The 25,731-nt window shown below is 35.5% G+C and overlaps 1 protein-coding gene across 1 annotated transcript in view; it reads right to left on the bottom strand.

Annotated features, from left to right (window-relative positions):
* Nucleotides 1–25,731, bottom strand: part of KIAA0825 — a 330,258-nt gene that overhangs the window by 231,543 nt on the left and 72,984 nt on the right. Inside the window, exon 5 of the mRNA XM_081133727.1 lies at nucleotides 7,086–7,250. Coding sequence (XP_080989853.1) covers nucleotides 7,086–7,250 — 165 coding nt within the window. The remainder of the gene's footprint in view (nucleotides 1–7,085; nucleotides 7,251–25,731) is intronic.

Below are 25,731 nucleotides of genomic sequence, written 5' to 3'. Positions count from 1 at the left end.
AAATGTAATGAATACATATGCCCAAAAGAAATTATTCTACTTTTCCATTAAGGTTCTATTAATTATAGTTTAATTTGATATAAATGAGTTAGCATTTATTTTATTTTTTGCTTAGACTTGATATATGATGATGAATTATAACTATTATGTAACATTTAAAAATTTTTATGAATCTTAATAGTCAGTTTTTCCTTATGTCCTGAGCAAGCAAATTTCAAAAACATACTGATTCTTCTTAGTAGAGCTTCTGACTGATATATTCATCTGGAAGAAGTTTTTGTTTATCTAAATATGGTTCTATGAGCTTAATCATGAATGATTCCTAAGTAATATAGCTGGCTGAAACATTCCACAGAGAGATTATTTGGTAGGTGATAATATCCTTTAGGAAAATTTTATCAGAATTTATCTATAAAGTTATATTACCTGATAAAGTTTTCCTCAACTCGAGTGTTTTTCAATCATTTTGGATTTATGAACACTTTTGAGAACTTAAAGTGAAGACCACTCCATCCAAAATGCACAGTATGACTCTATGGTAAGCGTGCGCGCTCGTGCGCGCACACACACACATGCACACGCACACGCACAGACACGCACAGAGTGTATTAAGGATTCCCAGGCCCTTTGTAAAGTGTATTCATGAACTTCAAGGGCCCATGGACTGCAGTTTAATAATCCTGCTTCATTTTTCAACAAACACAACAGAGGGAAGGTTTTAGATCATTGTTATACAGTTAACCTAAAATATTTTTTTATGGCTTGCATTTTATTGTCTTTTTAAGAAGATGGCAATAGATATAAATAAGAATCAATTCTACTATTAAAATAAATCCAGATTAATCAAAGATTTTAAGTAAAGAAGAAGGAAACTATAAGGCTATTAAAAATTTGAAATATTTTTTCAAAAGATCTGTGTAAAAACTTTCTAGAATCACACAAATCAATTCTGCATAACAAAAATACCATTAGCAGTCAAAATAGATAGAAAAAATTGACTTGGCACACTCTCTAAAAATATCCATACCTTTCTTTAAAATTAACAGACTTTAGTTTTTAGATCATTTTTGGTTACAAAAAATGGAGCAGATTGTACAGAGTTTCCATATACTCTCCCTCCTCCACCCTCAGTTTCCCCTATTGTTAACATCTTGCATTGGTGTGGTATATTTGTTAAAACAGATGAACCAATATTGACAGTTTACTATTAACTGCAGTCTATAGTTTACATTAGGGTTGATTTTTTGTGCTGTGCAGTTCAATGGGTTTTGCCAAATACATAATATCATATACTCACTTTTACTGTATCATAATTATCTCACTGCTCTAAAAATCCCGTGCTCTACCTATTCACCTCTCTTCTCCTTTTCTCTCCCCCTGACAACCATTGATCTTTTCACTGTCCCTATACTTTTGTTTTTTCCACAATGTCATATAGTTGAAATCATAGAGTATGTAGCCTTTTCAGATCGGCTTCTTTCACTTAGCAATGTGCACTTAAGATTATTCCATGTTTTCTCGTGGCTTAATATCTCTCATTTTTTTTTATCACTGAATAACATTCCATTGTATTGATGTACCATAGTTTATCAGATTTACCTAGGGAAGGCCAGCTTGGTTGCTTCCAAGTTTAGGCAGTTATGAATAAAGTGCTATAAACATTTGTGTGCAGGTTTTTGTGTGGACATTAGTTTTCTACTCATTTGCGTATAGACTTATGAACATGATTCTTGAATCATACAAGACAATGTTTAGCTTTGGAAGATACAACCAAATTGTCTTCCAAAGAGGCTATATTCCTATCAGCAATGAGTCAGAGTTCTTGTTGTTTCACATCCTTGCTGGAACAGGCGCTGTTAGTGTTTCAAACCTTAGCCATTTTAATTGGTGTGTAGTGCTATCTCCTTGTTTTAATTTGCATGTCCTGATGACTTATGACGTGGAGCATCTTTTCATATGCTCATTTGCCATCTGTATATCATTTAATCAAGCTTTTTGTTTTCTTATTGAATTTTAAAGTTTTTTTGTATAGTATTTTGGATACAAGTTTTTTATAAGATATATGTTTTGCAAATATCTTTCTCAGTCTTTGGCTAGTATTTTCATCCTCTTAGTGACCATACCTTTTTGCTTGGCAATTACACTTTAGAAATTTACCGTCCAGATATACATGTGCACATATTAAGACACAGTTCAAGAAAATTTGCCCTATCATTGTTTGTGGTAGCAAACAAACAGAAAAATAAAACCCTAAATGTCCATCAGTGAGTGCCTGGTTAAATGCACCAGTGGAAAACTATTCAGCTGTTAGAAAGAATGAGGTGTTTCTACATAACTAAAAAAGGATCTCTGCACAGTATGTCAAGATTTTGTTATTTTAACATAGGGATATATGTGGAAGTAGTTGGTCTGGAAAGTAAAACTAGAAAACTGGAATAGAAAATGACATAGTTTCACCATATACTCTTTTGTCCTATTTAAATGCTTTACTATATGAGGAACTACTATTCAAAACATATTTTTTAAAGAAGAAAAATAATAAAGATCAAGTTAATGATACGAAGGAGCAACACCTGGATGTTTAATGTCACTTTACTTTTTTACAGATAGCTCATAAAACCAGCCAATTTAAAAGGTATTTACTCTGGAATAACAACACTAGTTTGAAGTATAAGCTTGCAGATCTATTTCTGGAAATAACTATCTGCTATTGTGTAGCTATAATTTAAGACTTATGGAAAAAGTTAATTATCTTATATTTATCATTGCACTCCCAAATACAATATGCTTATTCATTCAAAGTAACATGCTTTGATATTTATACAAACCATCTGCCTATTTTCAAGATTAGTAAATAAAAAGATAAGCTCCCTGAGCCTTTTCTTGCTGGTGGGCAATTTTATAGTAAGATAGAAAATGAATTATCAAATAATTCTGATAACCTTTATAATATAGTCTCCCCGCCCCCAAATTTAAAAAGATTTTTTAAAAATCTTAATCCAATATAGAGAAGCAAAAGGAATCATTTTAAGGCAGGATTAGTAACATTGAATCTGGACTACTAAAATATCTCATGGCTTTAACAAATTGTGGCATTTTTTATTTGTTTGGAATTCAAAATGGTCAATTTCAAAATTCCACATTGTCAAACTTCATAAGCTCTGTGAACATTTGGCAAATTATTTCACCTATTTAAATATATATTGAAAATCCTATACACTCACTAGCATTGTCTAGAGAAGGTAGCCCATTTTGGGCTCAATGTTCTAAAACATGGGTTACTTGCATGCAATCAACACTGGTTCCTTTAAGAGCATGCCCAGATTAAGGACCTAAGTAGAGTGCAGAGCCTCACAGGAATGCTAGATCCTGAACAGTCTCCCCCACAGAGTCCTCTGTGGTTCATTTTATACTTCTGGTTAGTTCCCACACTCTTGCCTTCTTTCATGGAGAGTAGAGATTGGCAGTACTTCCCTGTGACATCCACTTTCACACCCAAATTGGTCTTCATAGGCTCCCATTGTGTGCACTACAAAGCAACTTGCCTTGTTGGCAGCTCTAAGTGGGAACTACAAGTCTTTCTTTTCTTCACTGTTCTTTTCTGGCTCACAAGCAACCTCCCACCAAAAGCTGAATCTGTAGAAGAGACTACATCCAAGAGATAATACTATGAAAAAGTATGAAGAGAAGCCCAGGTGGCCACCTTGCAAATTTCCAATGTGGAAGCCTTCGACCTCTCTGCCGAAAAAACAGCTAAAGTCCTAGTGTAATGAGCTTTACAAACCCTAGGAGCCTCTTTACCTTAACTACATACACCTCCCTAATACAATCCTTTACCCATCTAGCTAAGGAAGTCTTAGAAGCCATTTGACCCCTCTTAAGACCCCCTAAGAGTACAAACAATCTTTCAGAAGATCTGAAATCTTTGATTCTTCTGAGACAAACCCTAAGTGTTCTTCTTACATCCAATTGAAGCAGCCATTGCTCTTTGTCATTGCTGGGGCTAAAGAAAAATGAGGGCCAAGAAATCCTGGTTTAGATAAATCTCAGATGCCACCTTTGGAAAATTTGAGGAACTGCCCGAAGAACGACTTTATTTTGAAAGAGTATTAGAAGTGACCCATAAATCAAACCTGAAGCTACTCCATAAGATATAATTAACTAAAAGAAATACAGTAACAGTCAAATAGTATCCTATCATTTTCTGAAATGACCAAAATAAAAAACCATCAAATTATGACCCCAAGAAGCAAATAAATATAATAACTAAGTACCATTTCCTTTTCAAAAAATTTTTGTGTTTCTATAAAATCTATTGAATCATAATCAAATTACTAAGAACACTGCCAATTTGACTAACTTGAAAACATAGTAGGAAAGATCAAAGTAAAAAATAAATTATTTGGTTAAGCATTTTTATATTTTCTCTATGTGATGTTAAGCACCTGGATATTTTTAAAACATCTGGACAATAAAAAAAACAACCCCTCACCTTTCATCACATTGTTTTGGTTACATAGACATAGTAGGTAACTCTCTCCAAGATCTTTATTAGCAAAATATGCTCCAATCAAAAGAAATACACAGGAAACCAAATGACTTGTTTTTTTCCCCCCCATTCTCTCCCACACAAGATTTTTAAGCAAAAGATTAACTATCAGGATAACTTAAGATACATTTGGTTTCTTTAATCATCCATTTCAAGGAATCTTTTCCTTCCAGATTTAAGAAAAAGGCTTTTGATAAGAATTGATCAGCTTGGCTTACACAGAATAAAACATTTAAGAATTTTCATGACAATTTCCCTCAACATCACTCTTTTCAGGGAGCCATAAAGTTATGTCAGATTAAATCAATCTTGGCTTTGTTACGGAAAATATATAAATTATAATAATAAAGAAGATATACGTCACAAAGGGATGTTCCAGTACTTAGACATTTCTTATACCTGTCCTTCAAAATTCCTTTTATACTATGTTTGATAATCCACAAATATATTTCTATAGTACACTATTATTTTTTTTTAAATACATCTTTATTGATTTCAGAGAAAGAAAGGGAGAAGGAGAGAGAAATAGAAACATCAATGATGAGAGTCATTGATTTGCCGCCTCTTGCACACCCCCTACTGGGCATGTGCCCTGACTGGGAATCAAACCGTGACTTCCTGGTTCATAGGTCTACACTCAACCACTGAGCCAAGCCAGGCATCCACAGTACACTATTATTAATGTGCTATTGACGTTGCTTTTATCTGCCATTCTACTTATATGACGATAAATTTGGAATAAGACAGTAATATTGTGGCATAATTACATATTTTCTCTGTTGATTTTGTTCAATAATGGTAACTACTGTTCTTAAATATACAGCATTTGCCAAGTTTCAACGTTGCTTAATCTTAATCTAATGAAGTCGAACCCACTTTTCTTCTCCTTTTTTCTGGAATCACTATGACAAGCTTTTGCTTCAATTCTTGGCCATGTCAGGGTTACATCTTTACAATACCTCTCTAACACAATTCTAATTTTCAATTTGTGTTGCCCTTAAGAGAAATAAAGTCCTCAAAATTGACCTAGGACCTGGCCTAGGACCAATACAAGACGAGTCCAAATGGGTAGGGGTCTAGATTTGTTGGAATTCACTGTTTCTTTATCCACACCTCAGAAAAGATCTACTAGAGATGTGGATGAGGGATGCCAGCGCTTAGCCGGGCATGATGGATGAGTACTTACATGGAGTGTCAACTGCTCAAGGAACCAGTAGGTCAATCAAAAATTAGGATGCCATATCTCTCCACTCAGATCTCTCTTTGACCCAGCCAGTTCCATCTAGAAGCCTCTCTAGGGCTCACATTATCTCCTAATTAAATCTACTTTTTCATTCCCTCTTTAAACTTTCATATTTTGTGTCTTATACTTTTATTATTTTCCCATGTTGTTGTTTTTTTGTCAGCATCTGAAATCTATAATCCACCTCCATGTTTGGAAAAATGATCTCCATTATTTACTTTATAATTTAATAGTGTTACTTAAACTTAACCTGAAACATAGAAGGCTAGTAAGCTATGCTTAATATATAACAAACAAACTTTAACCCTATAACTTTTCTAACATTATTTATCCAGGCAAAGTAAATTTAAAAATACAAAAGTAAATATATTGAACTAAATGTAATTCCTTACTAAGATATCAGCTTTTGAAATTTTCAGATTCACTTGCTTACCTAACTTTGTTTTACAAATGCAGCCACTATCTATTTTTTCTCCTTAAAATGATATATGGTATCATGTAAAAGAGAACTTTATATTGTTCATTCTGATATAGATGAAAATCTGTACAAGTATAGATAAGAACACAGAGAACATATCTTAACTATTATGGCTTTGAATTCTATCTTCAGTTTTAGACACATTATTCCAACACACATGACACTGCTTTCTTCAAAAGGATTTTGTTAAGACTAAGCTTAAAGTAACATATTATATAATTCTAATTACTATTAGAACAACACACTTATTGTTTATGATATGCTAGACATTCTTTCAAATAATTCACATACACTAAATCATTTAATTCTCACAGCCCTACATAACATATTGTAATCTAAAGCTTCTAATTGTAAAAGAAAACATAGAGAAAATTAGTTTAGTTCTACACTATCATTGTGAAGATGAGAAAACTGAGGTCTAGGGAAGCTAAATATTTTCCTCAAGGTCATCCAGCTGCTAGTAGCACAAGAGGAGCTACTAGATCACTAATTCTGCTTATTCTTTTCATAGGCCAGGCTGTGTTTCTTTGCATTAAAAAAAAATTGATCTGATTTTAGTTAACAGCAATTATTTGGCATTATCTTATGATGCTTTGTCAACTAGAAATATGGAATTTGCCATGTGTAAAGGGTAAAAATGTAATTCTATGATTTAATAGATTTTTTTACTTAATGTTTCTCTCAGACTTTATGTTTCTTTAAAGAATTGTATCATGTATTTTTTTTTTTTTTCAAGTAATTGTACAGATTCAGTGGCAGGAAGCAAAAATACAGAGAATGATGGATTTATAAATTTAAACAAAAGGGCATGTTACCTGATTTATTATTCCTGGGTATCTTGAGTGATAAGAACATTTCTTCAAACAATTCTTGAACATTCTTTTCCAGCTTCAAAAAGGATTTTATGAGCTGTGATAAGAATGCGAGTTCATCTAAAGAAAGGACAAAGCTTCTTCCTTTCTGTGGGTATTCAGGAGTAACTGTGAAAAGAGAAGATCGATGCTTAGTACATTGTAATTTTTTTTCCAGTAAATACTATAATAATCTATGTGATTCCATAAACCATTGAAACTAACAAGACCTTCAATAAATAAACCAAGTTTGTTCTTTAAGAAATACATATAAAATTTCCTAGGAGAGTCTTTTCTTCTGGGAAACTGGAGATGAGTATTCTCTTTGATGCAAATGTGATGAATAAAATTATATTTATTCTCAGCGCCATAAACAGGGATGTGATTTGTTGTTGTAAAGTCATATCTTAGATAATTCTATTTTTTTAAAAAGTTTGGCACAACTTTAATCTAGTCACAAGGAAACTTAAGACAAATCCAAATCGATGGACATTCTACAAAATAGCTTGTTTATACTCCTCAAAATATTGTGTCCAGAAACACAAAGATGAGGTTTTGACTACACAAGTGTTCTAGTCAAAAGAAGTCTGGCGATCAGGGTTCGATTCCCAGTCAGGGCACATGCCCAGGTTGCAGGCTAGGCAGCCTATCAGTGACTCTCTCATCATTGATGTTTCTCTCTCTCTCTCCCTCTCCTTTCCTCTCTCTGAAATCAAAAAAGATATATTAAAAAAAAAAAAAGTCTAAAAGACATGACAATTGAAATTAATATACAATCAGGCCCTGGCCAGGTGGCTCAGTTGGCTAGAGTGTCGCCATGATACGCCAAAGTTGTAGGTTCGATCCTCAGTCAGGGCACATACAAGAGGCAACCAATGAATGCAAAAATAAGTGGAACAATAAATCCATGTTTCTCTCTCTCTCTAAAGATCAACAAAGAAATAAAAATACAAATTAACACATGATCAGTATTTTATTTTTTTATTTTATTATTGGGGTAATTTGGTGCAATCTGAGTAAAGTACACAATTCGATGCTGTTACTGCATGACTTAATTTTCTTAAGAACAATACAACTTAAAATAATTTTCTTTTTATAATTATGCTACTTATCAAGTCACACTACCATTTTAATATGATAGAAAAATATCTTAAACTTTTTAAGACTATGGAGAATAAGATGGAGCTCACCAAATGGCAACTTTGATCAAGTTTTCAAGGATTTAAAGAATCTTTTATTATTGTCACTTCTTAAAACACATATTTAAGGTTGTTTTGAGGCTTCATTACAAATTGAAAATTTTTATTATTCATAAAATAAGCATAAAGCTCCTTTGAAATGATGTAAGATCTGGTGATTCCATGTAAAAATGGGTTACCTTCATCACACGGACTTAGAAGGAAGATTCCAGTAATGTAGCAATTTTATGGGCAATTTATAAACTTTTTAAAAAATGTTTGCATCAAACTTGTAGCCATATAATACAGTTTTTCACTGAGAACCAAAACTGTCATGGTATCTTTGTAGATAATATGAAACTTGTCAACCAAGTTAAACTGTGGAATTTAGTTCTATTCTTTTTTATTTTTATTTTTTATCCTCGCCTGAGGATATGTTTATTAATTTTAGAGAGGGGGGAGGGAAAGAAAAAGAGAGAGAGAAAGAGAGACATGGATGTGAGAGAGAAACATGGATAGGCTGCTTCCCATACAAGCCCCAGCCGGAGGTTGAACCTGCAACGTAGGCATGTGCCTTAACCGGCAACCGAACCCGCAACCTTTTGGTGTACAGGACAACACTCTAACCAACTGAGCCACCAGGCCCGGCAGTCCTATTCTTAAAGAGTAAAAAAAAGGCTTTAAAAAAAATCTATGAGGACCCGCAAAAACTCTGTTTTTTCTCTAAATTAATGTTAGTCCTACAGACAATGTCTCTAAACAGCCCTACTTACATCTACCATTCTTCCACAGGCAAGCCAGAGAACATAACACAAAAAACCAATACATAGGGCTAAGGTTCTGCCATTAGGATCATGACCTAAAAGTGAAAAGAAAAGAGAATAAATAGACTATGATTCATTTAGCTATTGCTTGATTCTCACTTGGCCTGTTTTATTTCTGTTAAACTGTACTCATATAGATGGAGGGGCTGGTTTAACCTTCTAAATCTTTTTTTTTTTCTTTCTTAAATATATCTTTATTGATTTGAGAGAGAGGAAGGGAGAAGAAGAGAGAGAAATAGAAACATCAATGATGAGAGAGTCATTGATCAGCTGCAGCTCGCAACCCGGGCATGTGCCCTGACTGGGAACCGAACCCCGATCTCCTGGATCCTAGGTCAATGCTCAACCGCTGAGCAACACCCGGCTGGGCTAACCTTCTAAATCTTAAAGATGTTGCTTTTAAAAATAAATGTTTATAAGCCAAATTTTCAAAGACTTAGAGTCTGTACTAATTCTTTAAGAGTTTTACTAGAATTAAACATATTTAAGAAGGTTTTGTGTAGCTCAATTCTAAATTAGAAGTACTGTGTATATTTCTAAAGTAGGCAAAAAGTAGCCCACCCCCTGGTAAAAAAAAATTTTGAGTCAACACACTATAATCTAACAGGCTACTTGTTTAAAAATTATACAGGGTCTGAGGATTCTACTTGAAGAGGTCTTACCTACATGACCTGTATTTAGAAGATCTTGTATTTCAGAAATTTAACAATATTGAAAGATAAATCCATTTCAATTCAATGCATTTTTATAACTTAACAATAAAAGAGAACAAAATAATTTGTATCACCTAAATTTCATCATTTTTGTCCCAAAGAAACAATGATGATGGTAGAGGTCCACTAATTAGTACTCCTTATTTCCTGTTACTTTTAGCTCAGTGTTCTCCCAAGGAGTATTGTGAGGGTTCTTAATTTATAGGCAAAATAATTCTGTGATAAATTCATTTTGTGGAAGTTCAATTAAGGCAAAATTAAACACAAAGGATGAAATAGCATTTCTCAAACTTATCTGTCTTATTCTGTCTTATTTTCCCTACTGTATCTCATAGACTAGCTCATGATTTCTATTTGCCTAAGCATATCTATTCTTCTGTTCTTTAGACTCTCCACCGTTGACCAAATTAGGAAAGTTTCTCTCAGCAGAAATCACTGAATCGATCTCTTTTTCTTCTTTCATGATTCTGTTTGCTGCTCCCCTCCAAGGCACGTTTCCAGAAAACATTATCTGGATATAATCAATCCAGGAGTTCTCCTTTCCCCTCTAAGCCAATCTGGTCTTTATTGACTTGTTGTTTGTTTTTTATCACTATGGAACTATTTTGCTTCAAGAAATTTTGGACATATATGCTTACACACAGGCAACTATGTTTAGCTGGCTGCCAATTATTGTTATAAAATATCTAAAATAATTATTGTTCCTTTATATAGGATGAGCTCTGTGATTCTTAGGAAATACAAATTTCTCTTAAATCCTAATACTAATATAAAGAAAAAATTAAATTTCCATTTTAGAGCAAGACTTTAACTTACCATCAACTAACAATGAATAAATCCATGTAAATAATAACTAGGTAGTTGAAGGAATTTTTCCCTCATATAATTTTAATATATTTTTTCTAAAATATAAAATTCTCTGTTTTCCCATTATTTAATGTATCTTAACACAATTTAAATTTTTTTTTCATGACAGGGTTATGATGAAAGTTACTTATTTCTATGTTGCTCTCAGGGACTAATGTCTGTCCTTCTGTTAAATGGCATTTTTTTAAATGGATAATTACTTGAAAAGGGTTCTATGATCAAATAGGTTTGGGAACTACTGCATACTAAATAATCTTTAAATAATAAGTGATTCACAATGCAAATTAGCATATTAAAGGCTCTCTGTACTCCTATAATAATGTAAAAATTTTGTAAAAGCAATGTTTCTTAAACTTTTTGACGAAAGAATACATTTACCAATACATCTATTAACATCTGAGATTTTATCAGAAAAGCTAAGAGGAGCCTGCTCTGGATCATGCTCTTAAAAATATTTCACCATGAAAAAAAATATGCACAGATACTCATAGAACTATTGTCCTAAAGTAAATAAATAAAAATGAGAGCGAGGAAGAGAGAGAGACTAAAGAATATAGGCTATATTAAATAGAAAATATAAACTACAGACTATACACTTATAGGAGTTTTTCACCTAGTGACTAATAGTTAAAATGTTAACTCTATTCTCCTATAGCAGAAGTAAGGACATTGAAAATAAATCTAGAAGGACATCAGGGCTCCTCACATTTGATCCACAACAAAGCAGCATTTGGAATAATTATCAAAGTCCAGCTAAATCAGACCAACCATAAAAACAGAGGTAGTAGCTGAAAGCACTCATATTATTTTCCAAAACCATTAGCCACAGAATTCTTGTTAATAATAGCATTAAGATACAGGAGAAAATGAGAAGCCACAAAGTCAGATAATCTGAAGCTGGTGGATCAGTATAATAGGGATAAAAGGTGCACATTTTTGTTTTCCCGAGAAAAGCGAACACTAGCCGCCCTGTTATTGATGGTAAAAGGATCTATTTTCACTGAGGAAATATTCTTGGTGCCACCAGACAAGTGATGTGAAAAAGAGGTGACACACAAAAGGTACTGAAAGTCTCATTATTCCAGATGAAATTCATGACATAATCCTAATGGAATATATTTGTTCCAGTAAAGAAAACTTTTTAACAGCATTACAATAAGAAGTCAGGAGGGACTGCATAGGAAGAAATGATAAGCGGCACTTTTTGCCAGCACCCAAGTGACTCCCTGGGAGCGGGCAGGACTTCGGGGCGCTGCGGGTTGCTGTGGCCCGAGCACCGTGCCTCCTTCAGCACCTGCTCCCCTGGGGCCGCGTAGCAGGGGGAGCGGCCCACCAACAGCAGGCCATGTGTTTAGAAGGAACCTTCTTTGTCAAGCGAGCCTAATTAGTACCTGGAAAATCGTGAAGGACCTGCAGGCATTGTGTTTTTTGTCACAAACACAATGTCCCCTTTGGTCCAGCATTATTTTTATAACTTATTTTTCAAATTTGTATGACTAGGAAAGCATTTGGGGTAAAACCAAGACAAGAAATAGTTCCACTTTAGTTTTCAAAAGGGGATAATTTTTGCTCTCTTGTGGAAGCTTCCATATGTACCACTCAAAACAAGATAAAACTTTAAAAGAAAAGAAGTGAGTGTGTGAGTGAATAAATGATTAAAAGGATGAAGTGATTATCTTTGAAGCTGAGTGAAAACGCAAGCGGAAGATGTGGAAATTTCGATTCTCCACAGCTAAGCGTCAGCACCCCTCTTGGGTATGGTGAGAGACTGGAGAGGGCTCACAGGGAAAGCTGAGCCTCATAAAAGTTAATGAATCTGAATCTGAAGTCAGAAAACATTTAACTCTTGGAAGATGGAAGTGGGACTCCTGCGACTCTGGCTTTGCCCATTTCCGTTCCCCCTCCCATGTGTTTCAGGTGGCAAACTGCTATTCACAGGCCCACTACCTGCGGCACAAGAGGTAGCTGAGTAGAGTAGAGCAGGTCACAGGTACAGGCAGATGGCCTGGGTTAATGTCCTGACACTGTCCCCTACTAGCTGCGTGACTTTGCACATTTACTTGGTCTCTCTGCGCCCCAATAGTGCATGATGTTTATCTGAGTTAAGTATTACAGCGGTAACTGAGAGGCGTAAGTGCTGTATAAACGTTAGCTATTTACACAGCACGTAGATCTCCTCTGTGACGCCTGCCCGCAGGTCCCAGACCAGGTAGTTTCCTATTCTCCATGCTCCTTCCTATTCTACCCCGCCCATACCTTCATTTCAGCTCTTACTGTCATATTTTAATTGTTGGTTCGGCGGTTGTCTCCAAAAGCTTTAATCTTCTGAAAGACAGAGATCCTTTTTCCCATTATTGCATTCCCACTAGTCATCACAATGTCTACATGAATGAATGATTTCAAAAGGATACCTATCGCTAAATGTCAGAGACAGACAAAACTAACTGCTTTTAACTCGTTTTGTTTGGCTCTTTCTTCCTGCCATTAGCATGCCTCTTTAGTAAAATACTAATATTAAATGAGTTTAACATTAATCGCTGTATGTCAATTTGAACAGTAAATTTTTTGGGAAGAAAGAACTACAGCCATCATATCAGAGACCTGTTTCACCATTAACTACTTTAAATATCACTGCTCTATAGTGGACTCCATCTCTAAGCTTAAACATTTATAAAGTTGAATGGTAGCCCCACTCCAAGACCTTCTACTGCTTCTTTGGTGTGTCAACCCTTCAAAACATTGGGTTTATTTTTTGTGTGTGCATGTGGTCACGATCTTTTTAAGAATCTAATACAAGGTATGCATCTATGATCATAAAAACAATACTTTTCCTATAATTCTAGGAGGTTCTCAGATCCTTTGAGTCCTGATCATCTGGTTAAGGACCTCTGCCTTGGTCTGTTTGACTTTATAAGAAGTAGCACCCATCACACTCCCTCCCGCTAAGGAGACCTATTGCTCCTAGAAATTTCTACTTCCCTTTGCAAGAAGAATATGTCCCGTCATGCTTCTACTTAATAATCTCCTTATTACTCTTCCCATGTGATAAAATAAAAGGGTTCAAAACATTTACACAAACAACTAACTCTTGCCAACTACGACATAAGCCTAAGGCAAGGGGATAAAATGAGGAATAACTAATGCTCCACCCTTTCAGGAACTTAGACAAACACACAGGTTCCTACTAAGTGGCCACTGTTTTGAGAGTGGTATATGACAACTGAAACATTCTATTAGGAAAGAATGAATGCTAGTATATATTATATTTGCATTTTCTGTAACTTCTTTCTCTGATTGGTCGAGGCCAAGACAGTTGTCACACTTAACTTTGCAGCCATTAGTAGGATCGGCGATAGTGATCTAAAGACAGGTAGACACATGGACAGAGAGAACCACGGAGTTTGTAATAAATCTTGACAACTCGCCAAAAGCCCCCATCAGACGGGGAAGTTTGCTGCTCCTTTTGGAGAGGTCCACATAGCAAATATATCCTTGCTTCACAGTCCAAGAGAAACCTAACTGGTTGAAAAGATTAGCGACAGAGTCACCTTGAAGCTATTCTTCTGGGTCAATGAGAAAAACTGAAAAGAAACTGCTTCTATTATTACCCTTTTATGATTCCCAGGCCAGCATTGGCTCCACTGGATGTTACCTACACGTACTGTTAAATGATAACAAAATTCTCCCACACTCCATTCCATCTTCTCTGGCAAAAGCTGTCAGTATTACATTAGCAAGGGATCGGACTTCTCGCTCATTTGCCAAGGGTATAATACTCGTGTCCCTCTCCTATTTTCTATCTTATTTTGTTTTTCTTTTGACTGAGAACATGAGAGAAAATATCTGACTCCTGATGCGGTCACTGTTAGTTAAAGATGCTAATCAAAGAATGGTTTACCTTTGAATTCAGCCAAAATTGAGAATTGTACCCAGGACAAATTTCTGAATATTTTCTCAACTGACTTTTGTTTTGTTTAACGCTGCTTTAACTCTCAGTTATAAATACTTAGATATGCCGACCCTTTCAGGGAACATCTTAATAAAAAAAGACATTTGCCGTGTAATAGAATGGGGTTTAAATTCTAAGTAATGCATGCTAATGGCACATTATTAATTAAATATCTTCCTAATATTCATTTCTTGGTCTCAAATTTTGCTAGAGTACAATTAATTATATCTCTGATCATATGTGTTACTTCTATTACCACGATTAAAAATGAACCTATAGAAAACACTTAAACTAAGTTAACAATCATTTTTACTATAATCTAAGGTTGTATCTGAAAATTGACCATTCATTTTTTAAAAGAAATATTCTATGACAGAAATGTTCCATTATCTGCTTTTAATATAACAAGTTAAAATTAATTTTAAAATTTTAGCACTGGAATAAAAATAATGCTGTCATCAAAAAGATGAATTTAAGTTGACACCTGCTGAGTGTGCTTCCTAATATATTTTCTAATAGAATCATAAACCTTTCAAAAGAGATTGAGCATTTTTCCTTTTTTATACCAAAAAATAAAGAATAAGATACTCTTTACACTTTTTTTTATCAAGTAGGCAAATTATAATACCTATGATTGTATGTTAAAATTAATATGAAAAGTGATAGCCCTGGTGATAATAGAAATCTCTTGTACCCATCTGGAAAGCTGTATTCATGAACTCATTATTTTAACAGAGAGCAGGGAAGTCATTTCTCACGTGTGATGACACTTCAGAGTAAATTTTATAGTTAATTTTACCTTTTTAGCTACGTTTCTCACCTAAGAAATAATAGTTATTTAGTCAAAAAGGCGAAGTCCTATTTCCTTCAAACTTCAAATATGTCATTGGAGCATCTCAGTGGTGGATACTGTCTCACCTCAAAAGGCCTAGGAGCTGCAAATAACATTTTTAAGTGGGTTTTATTTGCTAACTCAACAAAGACTTGCCTTGTGCTTACAATGTATTAGGCACCATGTGACATGCACCACATGTGGTGATAGGAGAGAGGCTCAGAGTGAGATCTGAAAACAGGATGGGGTGGCCAACAAGGGCCACAGCTCATACCAGCACCATCAGCTCCTGGTGGCCATCCCTGTCTCTGCAAAGTAAATTTATCTCTCTTTAACTATTAAAGTTAAGGCAAGAAGAAATATATTAGGTTCAATATGTAAGAAAAATTCAGAGCTAAGAAAGTCTGGATAAAAAACTAATGGAAGAAAAGTATCAGGAGTTAATTGCCATCATATTTTGATACAAATGATTGAAACTGGGCTCTGTTGTTCTGTTATGGTTTGTTTCGTGGGAACATTTTTTATCTATTTATAAAAGTAAGTAGAAAATACATGAAAATTTAAGCTACAGGACCTAAGTTGTTTTTTTGAATATATAAACAAATCTTAGATTTACTTGATTTTTATGTCATAATAAAAAGCATAAAACTTTGTTCAATAAACACAAATGCTTTACAATTTATTTGTATTGCATGTTGGGTCCAGTGTTGTTGGTGGCTGGGTTGTGACAAAAAAGAAAGTGTTGGTAGAATGGGAGAAAAAGAGAAAGGCAGTGAGGGGCTGGGGGGAGGCTGGCACATACAGTGTGTGGGGTGTACTCGGTATGGTCTGTGAGCTACGCTGGCTTTTCTCTTTGTAAAAGGAATGGAAAAAATCAAAGCAATAAGAATATTTCACGGCATGTGAGAACTGTATGAAATTCAAGTTTCAGGGTCCACAAGTCAAGTTTCATTGGAACACAGCCACCCTGCTTGGTTTACATTTTATCTATGGCTACTTTGTGCTACAACAGCAGAGCTGAGAAGTAGAGGCAGAGACTATCTAGCCTGCCAAGCCTAAAATAGTAACTACTGACACCTTCAGAGAAAGGCTAGCTCTGCCCCAGAACTGGAAGAATGCAAAAGAAAGTCACAGGCAAGTTGACACACAAAGGGAGAAGCCGTGGTTAGAAGGGGGGGGGGGGGAGATGAAATGGAGATAAGAATACTTACAGCTCCATATACGGAACATACGCTATATGGTAAAAGCTTTGTATATATTTCTGATCTTCAGTGAAACCATAATGAGAAAACTGAGGCTCTGAGAAGGTAAGTCACATATCAGTGAGGGACGAAGTAAACATACTTTTTGAAAAAAACAGCAGCGACACCAGATTTTAAGTGAAGAACAAAGCCTGAGGGTCAGGAGGCAATTTCTATGAGCAGTTTTAAGCTGTATAATCCACACTGGAATAATACGGACAATTTTTGGCTATCCATAAGAGACAATCCACACTTCAGCCCACATTAGGAATCATCTTTTATTTTTCTCTTTCGTTCAAACAAGTTCTATCACTGATAATAATAAAAAATACTTATATAATGCTTCCTGTGTCAAGTGCTTTTGTAAACATTTCCCATGTATTTACACTAATCCTCTAAACTGTGTGAGGAAAGCAGCAACATTAGCATTTACCTCTAAGGCATGAAGAGGTTAAATAAATAGCTCAAGGTCACAAAACTCAGAAGTAGCTTTTTAAATGCACTGTATTGGTCTCAAATTGTAGCAAGTATCAGAATTACCTGGAGAGGGTTAACACACAGATTGCCAGGCCGCCCCCTAAGTTTCTGATTCAGTGAGTCTGGGGTAGAGCCTGATGAGAATTTAGGTTTGTACCACGTTCGAGGTGGTGCTGCTGCTGCTGATTTGGAAATCACATTCTGAGAACTATTACTCTATTGCCTCTCTGTTATTCCTGTGTACTCCCACCTAGCTATTCTGTTCTCAGTTTTTAAAGCTTTGCCTCAGTATAAACTCTCATCAGAATTCACACTTGGATTCTCAGGGGAAAATGATCTTCTAGGTGGTTTCCTTATATTTTTCTCCCAGCTCAGGTGATCTTACACATCACTGGAAAGTTCTATTTCTGAAACACTTCTTTCACGTTACTTTTCTGCTCAAAAACTTTAACAGACACGTATGATTTGATCATCAGCCCTAGCCAGTTTGGCTCAGTGGTTAGACGGTTGGCCCGCAGACTGAAGGGTCCCGGGTTTGATTCCAGCCAAGGGCACATACCTGGGTTTCAGGCTCAATCCCTGGCCCTGGTCAGGCACGTGTGGGAGGCAACCAACTGATGTGTCTGTCTCACATCGAGGTTTTTTTTCCTCTCTCTCTCTCTCCTTTCCTCTCTCTCTGAAAAGCAATGGAAAAAATATCCTCTGGTGAGGATTAAAAAATAATTACAAATAAATTAATTAACATCAAATACTGGTTTTCAAGACTCTTTGTAATCTGCCCTTATGCTATGTATCACATCGTTCACAGTTGTCCGTTTATTTGACACAGTTTTTGTCTGCCTAGCACTCTTCTCCCCTTTCTAGTAATAAGCTGATCCCTTGGCAAATCAGAGAGGCCCATCCCCTTTGAGACTTTATGAACAGAGGTTAACAGGGAAGCTGTTAGGATGCCAGCAGGACTGCCAGGAGTATATAACCTACTGAGTGGAGAAACTGGCCTGAGAATGAAGTCATCGCATTAGAGAGAAACCAAAACCACAGATGGTGAAATACAGCTTGAAAGCTAAGTACAAGTTATTTAGGTCCTTAGAAACTCTAGTTTCTGTTATTCCAGAGGTTTAATTGTGAATTACCACTATCTTCTTTAATAAATGCCCCTCCCTTTTTGGCATAAGAAGCAGAGATGAAGAGTGGAAGAACAAAGATGTTACTTGCAAGCTCAGAGTCCTGGCTAATGCCTTTACCAATAATGTATAGAAAGGTCCTATGTGCCACCCCCGTTCTCTTCACTGTCTCCAACAGTAATCTAGACCACTGGTATGTCTGGACCGCAAGGGAAGCTCTTTTCCTTTCCCTCTGCTGCTTGTCTACAAGGCCTAATCACCCTTCAAGGCCAAACTCAAGTCCAAACCCTTCACTACGTTTTCCTAGCTTGCTCTTCCTTACACAAAAATCTCCCTTCCCTGAATTCCTAATGTATTTAAAATCTTATACACATTATTTGATAATGAATTTAATATAGTATTATATACTTTTTACCTCTCATATTGCTTTGTGGGTTAGTCTTTTTCAGTCCTAGATTTGAAGGCACTTGAAGACACTAAATTGATTTCAAACTTCAGAACCAATTGCTTAGAGAAAAGTAGTGTGGTCTTTTTCCCCCCAAAAGAAATATAATTAACTGCTCCAGAGTTGAGCTGGGGTGAGGGTGGGTGGTAGAGGGTAGGTCTGAGCTACAGAATAAGACACCTTGTCCAATTTCTCATGGTTGAGTGCTGAGATGGGAGAAGCCAGAAGACCTGAGAAATAAGGCCTAGGTTTCCTTTTTGTTGTGCTTTCACAATGAGCTCTCCATCTGTGTATATCCTCTGCTTTGCATTATACGAAAGCACCAGAAAGTGAACACTGTTCATCTCTTCCTGCTTTCTGCTACTCCAGATACTGGCCGTCTGCAACCAACACAGTTCCAATTCATCTTGATCACCCTGGACAGAAGTCAGAAGGGACCCCCTACCTCCTGGAATCACTTTCTCAGAACTCGGCTGCTTGTCTGCATAACTCCCAGCAGCTCTTTATATATTCATATTTTATTTCTCAGTCTAGATGGGAAGCAAGGGTCCTCCACTTTTTGGAATCCCCATTAATCTCTGCAGAATACTTTTTAAATAGTAGGGGCTCAATTAATAAGTTGATTAGTTGGCGACTACATTATACCTCCAGATACTGATTTATTTTAAGGAAATGAAGAAAATGATTCAATTAAGAAATATTCATTGAACTCCTGTCGTGCGTTAGGCAGTGGATTGGGTGCTGGGGAAAATAAATAATACTTGCCCTTGAGGTGCTTAGAGTCCATATGGGGAGACAGACCCCTAATTAGATATTTTAATAGAATATGCTAAGAGCTTTGAGAAAGGCATATGGAGATGCTGTGGGAGCATCCAGCTCAGATAAAACTTCCTGGAAGAAATGACACATGAGCTGTCATAAAGGATCAATGGGAATTAGGCAAAGAAGGGAAGGAAGAGAGAAGGAGGTAGGAGACAGCACAACACTGAACTGACAGCGTTTGTGTCAGCTCAGCGTTACTAGAGACTGAGACATATGAGGTGGGGAGAGGCATGAGATGAGGCCGGAGGAGGCAGGTGCCAGGTGAAGGCAGGCTTGGTTTCTAATGCGAAATAGCCGGGGCTGTATGCTGACAGTGATGAGGAGCCACTGAAGACCTTCAAACAGGAGAGCGGTGTATGCTTGGCAGATGTTTCAGAGGAAAATAAGGATAAGGGATCCAATTGTAAAACAAAACAAAACTACTTTCACAGCCCAAATGGGGGTGATAAAGACCTAAACTGTGCCTTGATGGCAGGAATGGAGAGGAGGAAATAGACTTGGAAATATTTAGGTGGTGAGGCAAAGTAAATAACCTTGGTGATCACTTTGATGGTTGGGGGGGCCGGGCAGACAGGGACAATGAGCCATAGTTTCTGCCTGAGGAATTCTTAGTGGCATTAACTTGAACTGGGGAAGAGGAGAGGGATCAGGGGAATAATAAGCTCCGGTTTATCCATGCTGTGTTTGAAGTGCCTGTGGAACACCGAAGGGACCAGAGGAGCAGGCATTAGCTCTGGAAGCATGAAGCTGCGGGGTGGGTGAGTGCTGGAGCGAGGTCAGGCAGACATTCACGCGTAGCGACAGTCAGGGTCATGAGGATAAACAAAAGAGACCCCAGATACATCTATTATTTTAATTTAGTCTCACTTCATGGCTATTCTGTAAGTTGAAAAAAGTTAATACAGCACTTTCAGAGAACATTATATGAAGCATTTTAAAGAAGTAGGCAGTGAGAAATTGATTTGGAAGTAACAAATATGCAGCCCTTTATCATATGGTGGTGTTTAGGAACATAGTATATGAAGGCAAGTCACCTTGTCAGTTTAACATTATATATGCATTTACATGTATGTATGGATGGATGTTTTCAATGAGATAACGAAGTGCTTAGTTTCTGCCAGACACTATTTTTAATATCAATATTAATACTTAGACACTATGAGGTATATTTTATTATTATTTCCATATTATAGATTAAAATATTGACACTCATAGAAGACAAGCAACCTATCCAAGGCCATGTACCTGCCACGTGGCAAAGCTGGAATGCAAAGCCAAGTCTGTCTGACTCCAAAGCTCTAAGACATTGAACATTAAGTTCCTCTTTTTCACCCCATCCCTTTGCCCAGTCCCCCCCCCCCAACCCTTTTATTTTTGCCATGAGAGGATATCTGACAAGAAAGCAATAACCTTGATAATCCAGGAGGAGGCAGGCAAGCACAGAAATTTTCACACACCCCAAAAAATAATAATGGATTGATGTCTAAATGAATACATGCATCAGTCCAGACATTCATGCTTCTGAATATTTGTATTTAGAACCCACTGAGTATATTGGTTTTAGATGGTAATTTGAATTTACGTATCAAAATTTAAATCAGCTTACTCTTTGGCTCAGGATTATCACTTCTAGGCATAAAACTTTCAAAGATACAAACATAAGCATAGAAAGAAAAGAAACTGTGAAAGTCCTAGTATCTATCAACAGGCGTTAGTTAATTAAATAATGATATAATCTTACAACACAATAGCTCACAGCCTGTAAAAAGAATAATGCAGATCATTTTGTACATATTGAGACAAAAGAGGTCCATGACATAGTAAGTTTTAAAAAATTGCAGAGGAATTTGTAGAATGTAGATATATAGTACATGCTCGTGCATAAGTGTGGAAAGGTACAAGCCAAACCATTAATAGGGATGAATTTATGGTGCTATAATTAAGTGTAGAGAGGTGAAAGAGGCCTAACAATTTTTAGTTTATACACTTAAAATGTGTATACACACACACATGTATATGTGTGTATGTATGTGTACTGTATTTATATAACATTGGGCGTGTACTGCTTTTGGGAAGAAAAAAAAATTAAGATTTTTCTAAATCTAGTGAGTCAACAAATCTGATAAAATCAAATTAAATTTAGCCATATGCAAATAAATTATGCTGCATCTATATTACGGAATATCATGGTGCTGCAGAAAAGAATGTCAGACCAGATTGCACTGACATGGGAGGAGGTCATGAAATATTAATGAAAAAAGCACATTGCAGAACAATATGTCTAGCTTGATCTCATTTTTTCAAACACAGAATTATATATTAATTCTTATATGTGCATAACAAAATTCTAGAATATTCAACAAAGTTTAAATAAGATTGGTGATCCTGGGGATTTGGAATGGAGGGAAGGAAATGTGAGGACTCTACTTTCTCCTAAATATATATTTGATGCTTTTAAGTTTTATAAAAAAAAAAAAAAAAAATTTGTTACTCTGGTAATTTTTTTAAGTGATAAAACCATTCCTAACAAAATGTAGTTCTAGCAGATCACTTTATTTTCATTTTATTTCAGGTCTTAAATATTTGACATCATAAAATCTACAAAGGTGTCCTAGAAAAAAATTCATATTCATAATGTTTCTGAAATCTATATTTAAATGCTTAACTGTGCACTAAGAAATGTTCAAAAAGTAAAACTATTATAATATATTTTTTAAATCCTAGTTTTTCTTTCTTCCCATTACCAGTGTAAATCTGGGCCTTTTCACATAACTTCCTAAATTATGAATGAGTCTCCCATAACATTTCCACAAACAGTCTACACAATCTCAATTCTATTCTTTCTTTTCCCCCTGTTAATATGAGGAAACATATTCAAAGCTTTCATAAACCTTTCATTTTTCACAAATTTTTATTATTTCTGAAAGAAACAAAACAAACCAGAGTTCCAGAAATGCTCCTGGTGTTCACCTTGGAAGTGGAGCTGCCTTCCCTCTGGTCCCACCTCCTCTCTTGTGACCACAGAACTTAGTTTTCTTCTCTAACGGGGAAGGCCCCTGGTAAGACCCCACTGCGTACAAATCAAGTCTTCACCTTAAGGTCATTAGCACGAATGTCTCATCTCTTCTCTAGCTCTTTCCACAGCACTCACATTCCACTACCTATCTGAGTCTATTCCTGCTTCTAGGCTCTTTCTCAAGCATTCCTCTTTCCCTTCTTGGTTATCTTTAGAGAAACTCAATTCAAGAACCCCTATGATTCCTCCTAAGGGTTCAGAAGGAAAGTTCTGCCACTTGAGAAGCAAATATGGGCATCTTCCTAATGAGCAAGAGTCCACTCTGATTTTTCCAACCTTTGGCATCTTCCAGGGAGCTAGACATCTCAGAGCCAGAATTCCTCACCATTAGTCCAAAGTGGCAGAGCCCTGCAAAGGAATGCTGTAGGAGACATCTATGATTTCAGCTTGTGTACCAAGGATTATGATCATAAACATGAGCCTAAAATTCAAAGGAGCCTAAGGGAGAAAGAGCCTCAATTAAATCAGCTTGCAAACTGCTCTCATTTTAACAAATGAAAAGAATATCATCAGACCCTTAATATAGCTTAAATAAGGTATTTATTCATAAGATCAAATTTCTCCAATGTGTCTGGAGAAGTATCAGAAAAGAAGTAAATTTGAGCAATAAATGGGAATTTTTAATAAGGCTAAGGGTTGCCCTGTGGTTCTTGTCTCAAAATGGACAACAAATAATATACTGGAGTGAAAATTGTAAAGTCCCTCTCTTTAATCACTGGTGGAGTTTGCTTTCACTCATACCAAGCAAAAGGATTGGAAAGCAGCCATTTTCAGTTGTTTGCAGAGCCAAGATTTCCAGTGTGCCAAAGTGAGACTTATATGCTTGGAATTCACTTGGAGGCTAGAGGCTAGATGTGCTAAACTGGGGAAGCAGCTGTGTCTCTTTGTTTTTATCACAAAGTGGCATGAGTGATTCCGAAGTGATGTTAGATGAACAATCTTATTTTTGTGAGTGATTCAAGATGAAGACCAGATTTTATAAATTCTAACTATTGGGGGGAAAAAGTACAAATCTGTTCTTTCCCTGAGAAAACACAAACTATATTAACTGAGACTGCCTTTTTAGAATTCTCTTATATTAATTATAAATCAAAGTTAACATTTAGAATTATGTCCACATGATACTAAAAAGTTAATCTCAGTACTAGACCCTTTATTTCATGGAGATACCACCTTAAAATATCTTAAAAGCCAATTTTCAGATCAAATCTAACTTATGGTGTAATAACTAAGCAGGAAATATGTCAGCTCCAACATATCAACAATAAGGGTTAGATGCTCCAAACTGTGAAAACATAGAAGACTACGCAACTTTATTTGATGACTATGAAAGCTAATTACATGCAAATTCTTTTCAAATTAGTATAAAGACGGCTCCATCTACCTTTTTCAAAGGTCTGTAATAAATAAAAAACACAGAAATAAAACTATAATTGAATAGAGACTTCAAGTTCTTAAAGAAAAAGGCCCAATTAATGATACGCATACATGTAAATAATCATACAAAGGATAAATTCTAAAGTGAGTTAGCACAAAATTCAAACTTTATTACAAGTTAAAATTTCAGTACAAAACTTTCCTATGGTATTGAGTAGCCTCATGACATTTAATAATACTTTGCAGGGTTTGAAAAATACAATTAGTTATCAGCAATCAATTTGTTGACTCTATTGTCCTCAGATAGCATTTGCTACCAGTGGGAAAATCCTGCTTATGCCCTAACTACAATTGCACACTTCATAACCTGCTAATTAGCACTTAATTTTCCCTTCGCTTGGGGAATAACGATTATTGCCTTCACATAATACAACAAAGGAGTACCTTTAACAATAAATTGTTTAAAATTAGCTAATGATCCATAGACAACACCCATAACTCCATGAATGCCTTACATATTCCATTAGGATATAATAACCATTACAATTCTCAAGCTCTGCTAGAGATAGTTAATGCTATTATAATAGATGTTAGCCATTTTGGTTATTTTAGAAACTATAAGACTTTGAACATTTTGACCTTTGGTATGAAAATTTTAATCATAACAGTTTTAAACTTGCATATTTAAAGATTAGGGTGTGACTTAAAATATTCAACATGAGATGGCAAAAGAGATATTCATTTCTGTCAAGTAGATTTTAAAAAGGCAAAGCACAAACAATGAAAGCTAAAGTCTGTCACTTTTATACTCTTTAAATTTGTAGAGAGATATTTGGTAACATGACCATTTTTCTTGGTAAAGAGAGTAATTATAAAAGGTGAGAAATGACTTCTAAATCTTGTCTATGGTTTTCAATGGCATACTCTAATCTGGAGAGAGAGCCCTTTTTATACTGTCAACAATAAAAAATAAAATATTAAAAAATATGTTTTTTCTTTACATTTATAGATCAAAACATGTAATAGTGTTCATTATCATTTCATTTTTACTGAATCATGTAAAAGTCATAATGGAATGGATTAATAAGGTAGGTTCTCTAGGACAGAATGTACAATTATAAAAGACAACTGTTTTCTACTTTCTAAGGCTAAAAACATGCTATACTTCATTCAAATAAGTGAGTTTGAAGTGTAAATTTATGAAATCTGGGCTATGATTCAGATGGTGAAACTCTAGGTATTCTAAGTTATAACCAGGAATTTACAATGTACACGCAGTTCATCTGTGTGTATATTATGACCAGTTAACTAATCACACACAGTGACAGCATGCCAAACAAATGATTAACATGTACAGTCAAAAAAATGAAGTCAAGGTACTCTCTCATCTTGAGAGGAGTTACGAAAGGTATTATCCAGATTTCCAAACTCTCATTTCTAATTAAGTCTATTTAATAAAAATATGAAAAACTACCAAAAAGTGTGAGGCAAAATAATTTAGATAAGTGAAACAGCAAAATGATTGCCAAGAAAATTGTAAAATTCATAACAAACACTTACAGGTATAAGATTAAAAAAAAGAGAGAAGAATATAAATCTCAACAAAGTGACCCAAATTTTATTTGTGGTTTATGGTAACCTAATGAAAGATTAAAGAATTCATGCAATGAGAAAAACTAATGGAA

This window comes from Miniopterus schreibersii, assembly GCF_964146895.1.
Source record: "Miniopterus schreibersii genome assembly, chromosome: 3".
NCBI classification, from domain to species: domain Eukaryota; kingdom Metazoa; phylum Chordata; class Mammalia; order Chiroptera; family Miniopteridae; genus Miniopterus; species Miniopterus schreibersii.
This window is presented reverse-complemented; position numbering and strand designations above follow the sequence as displayed.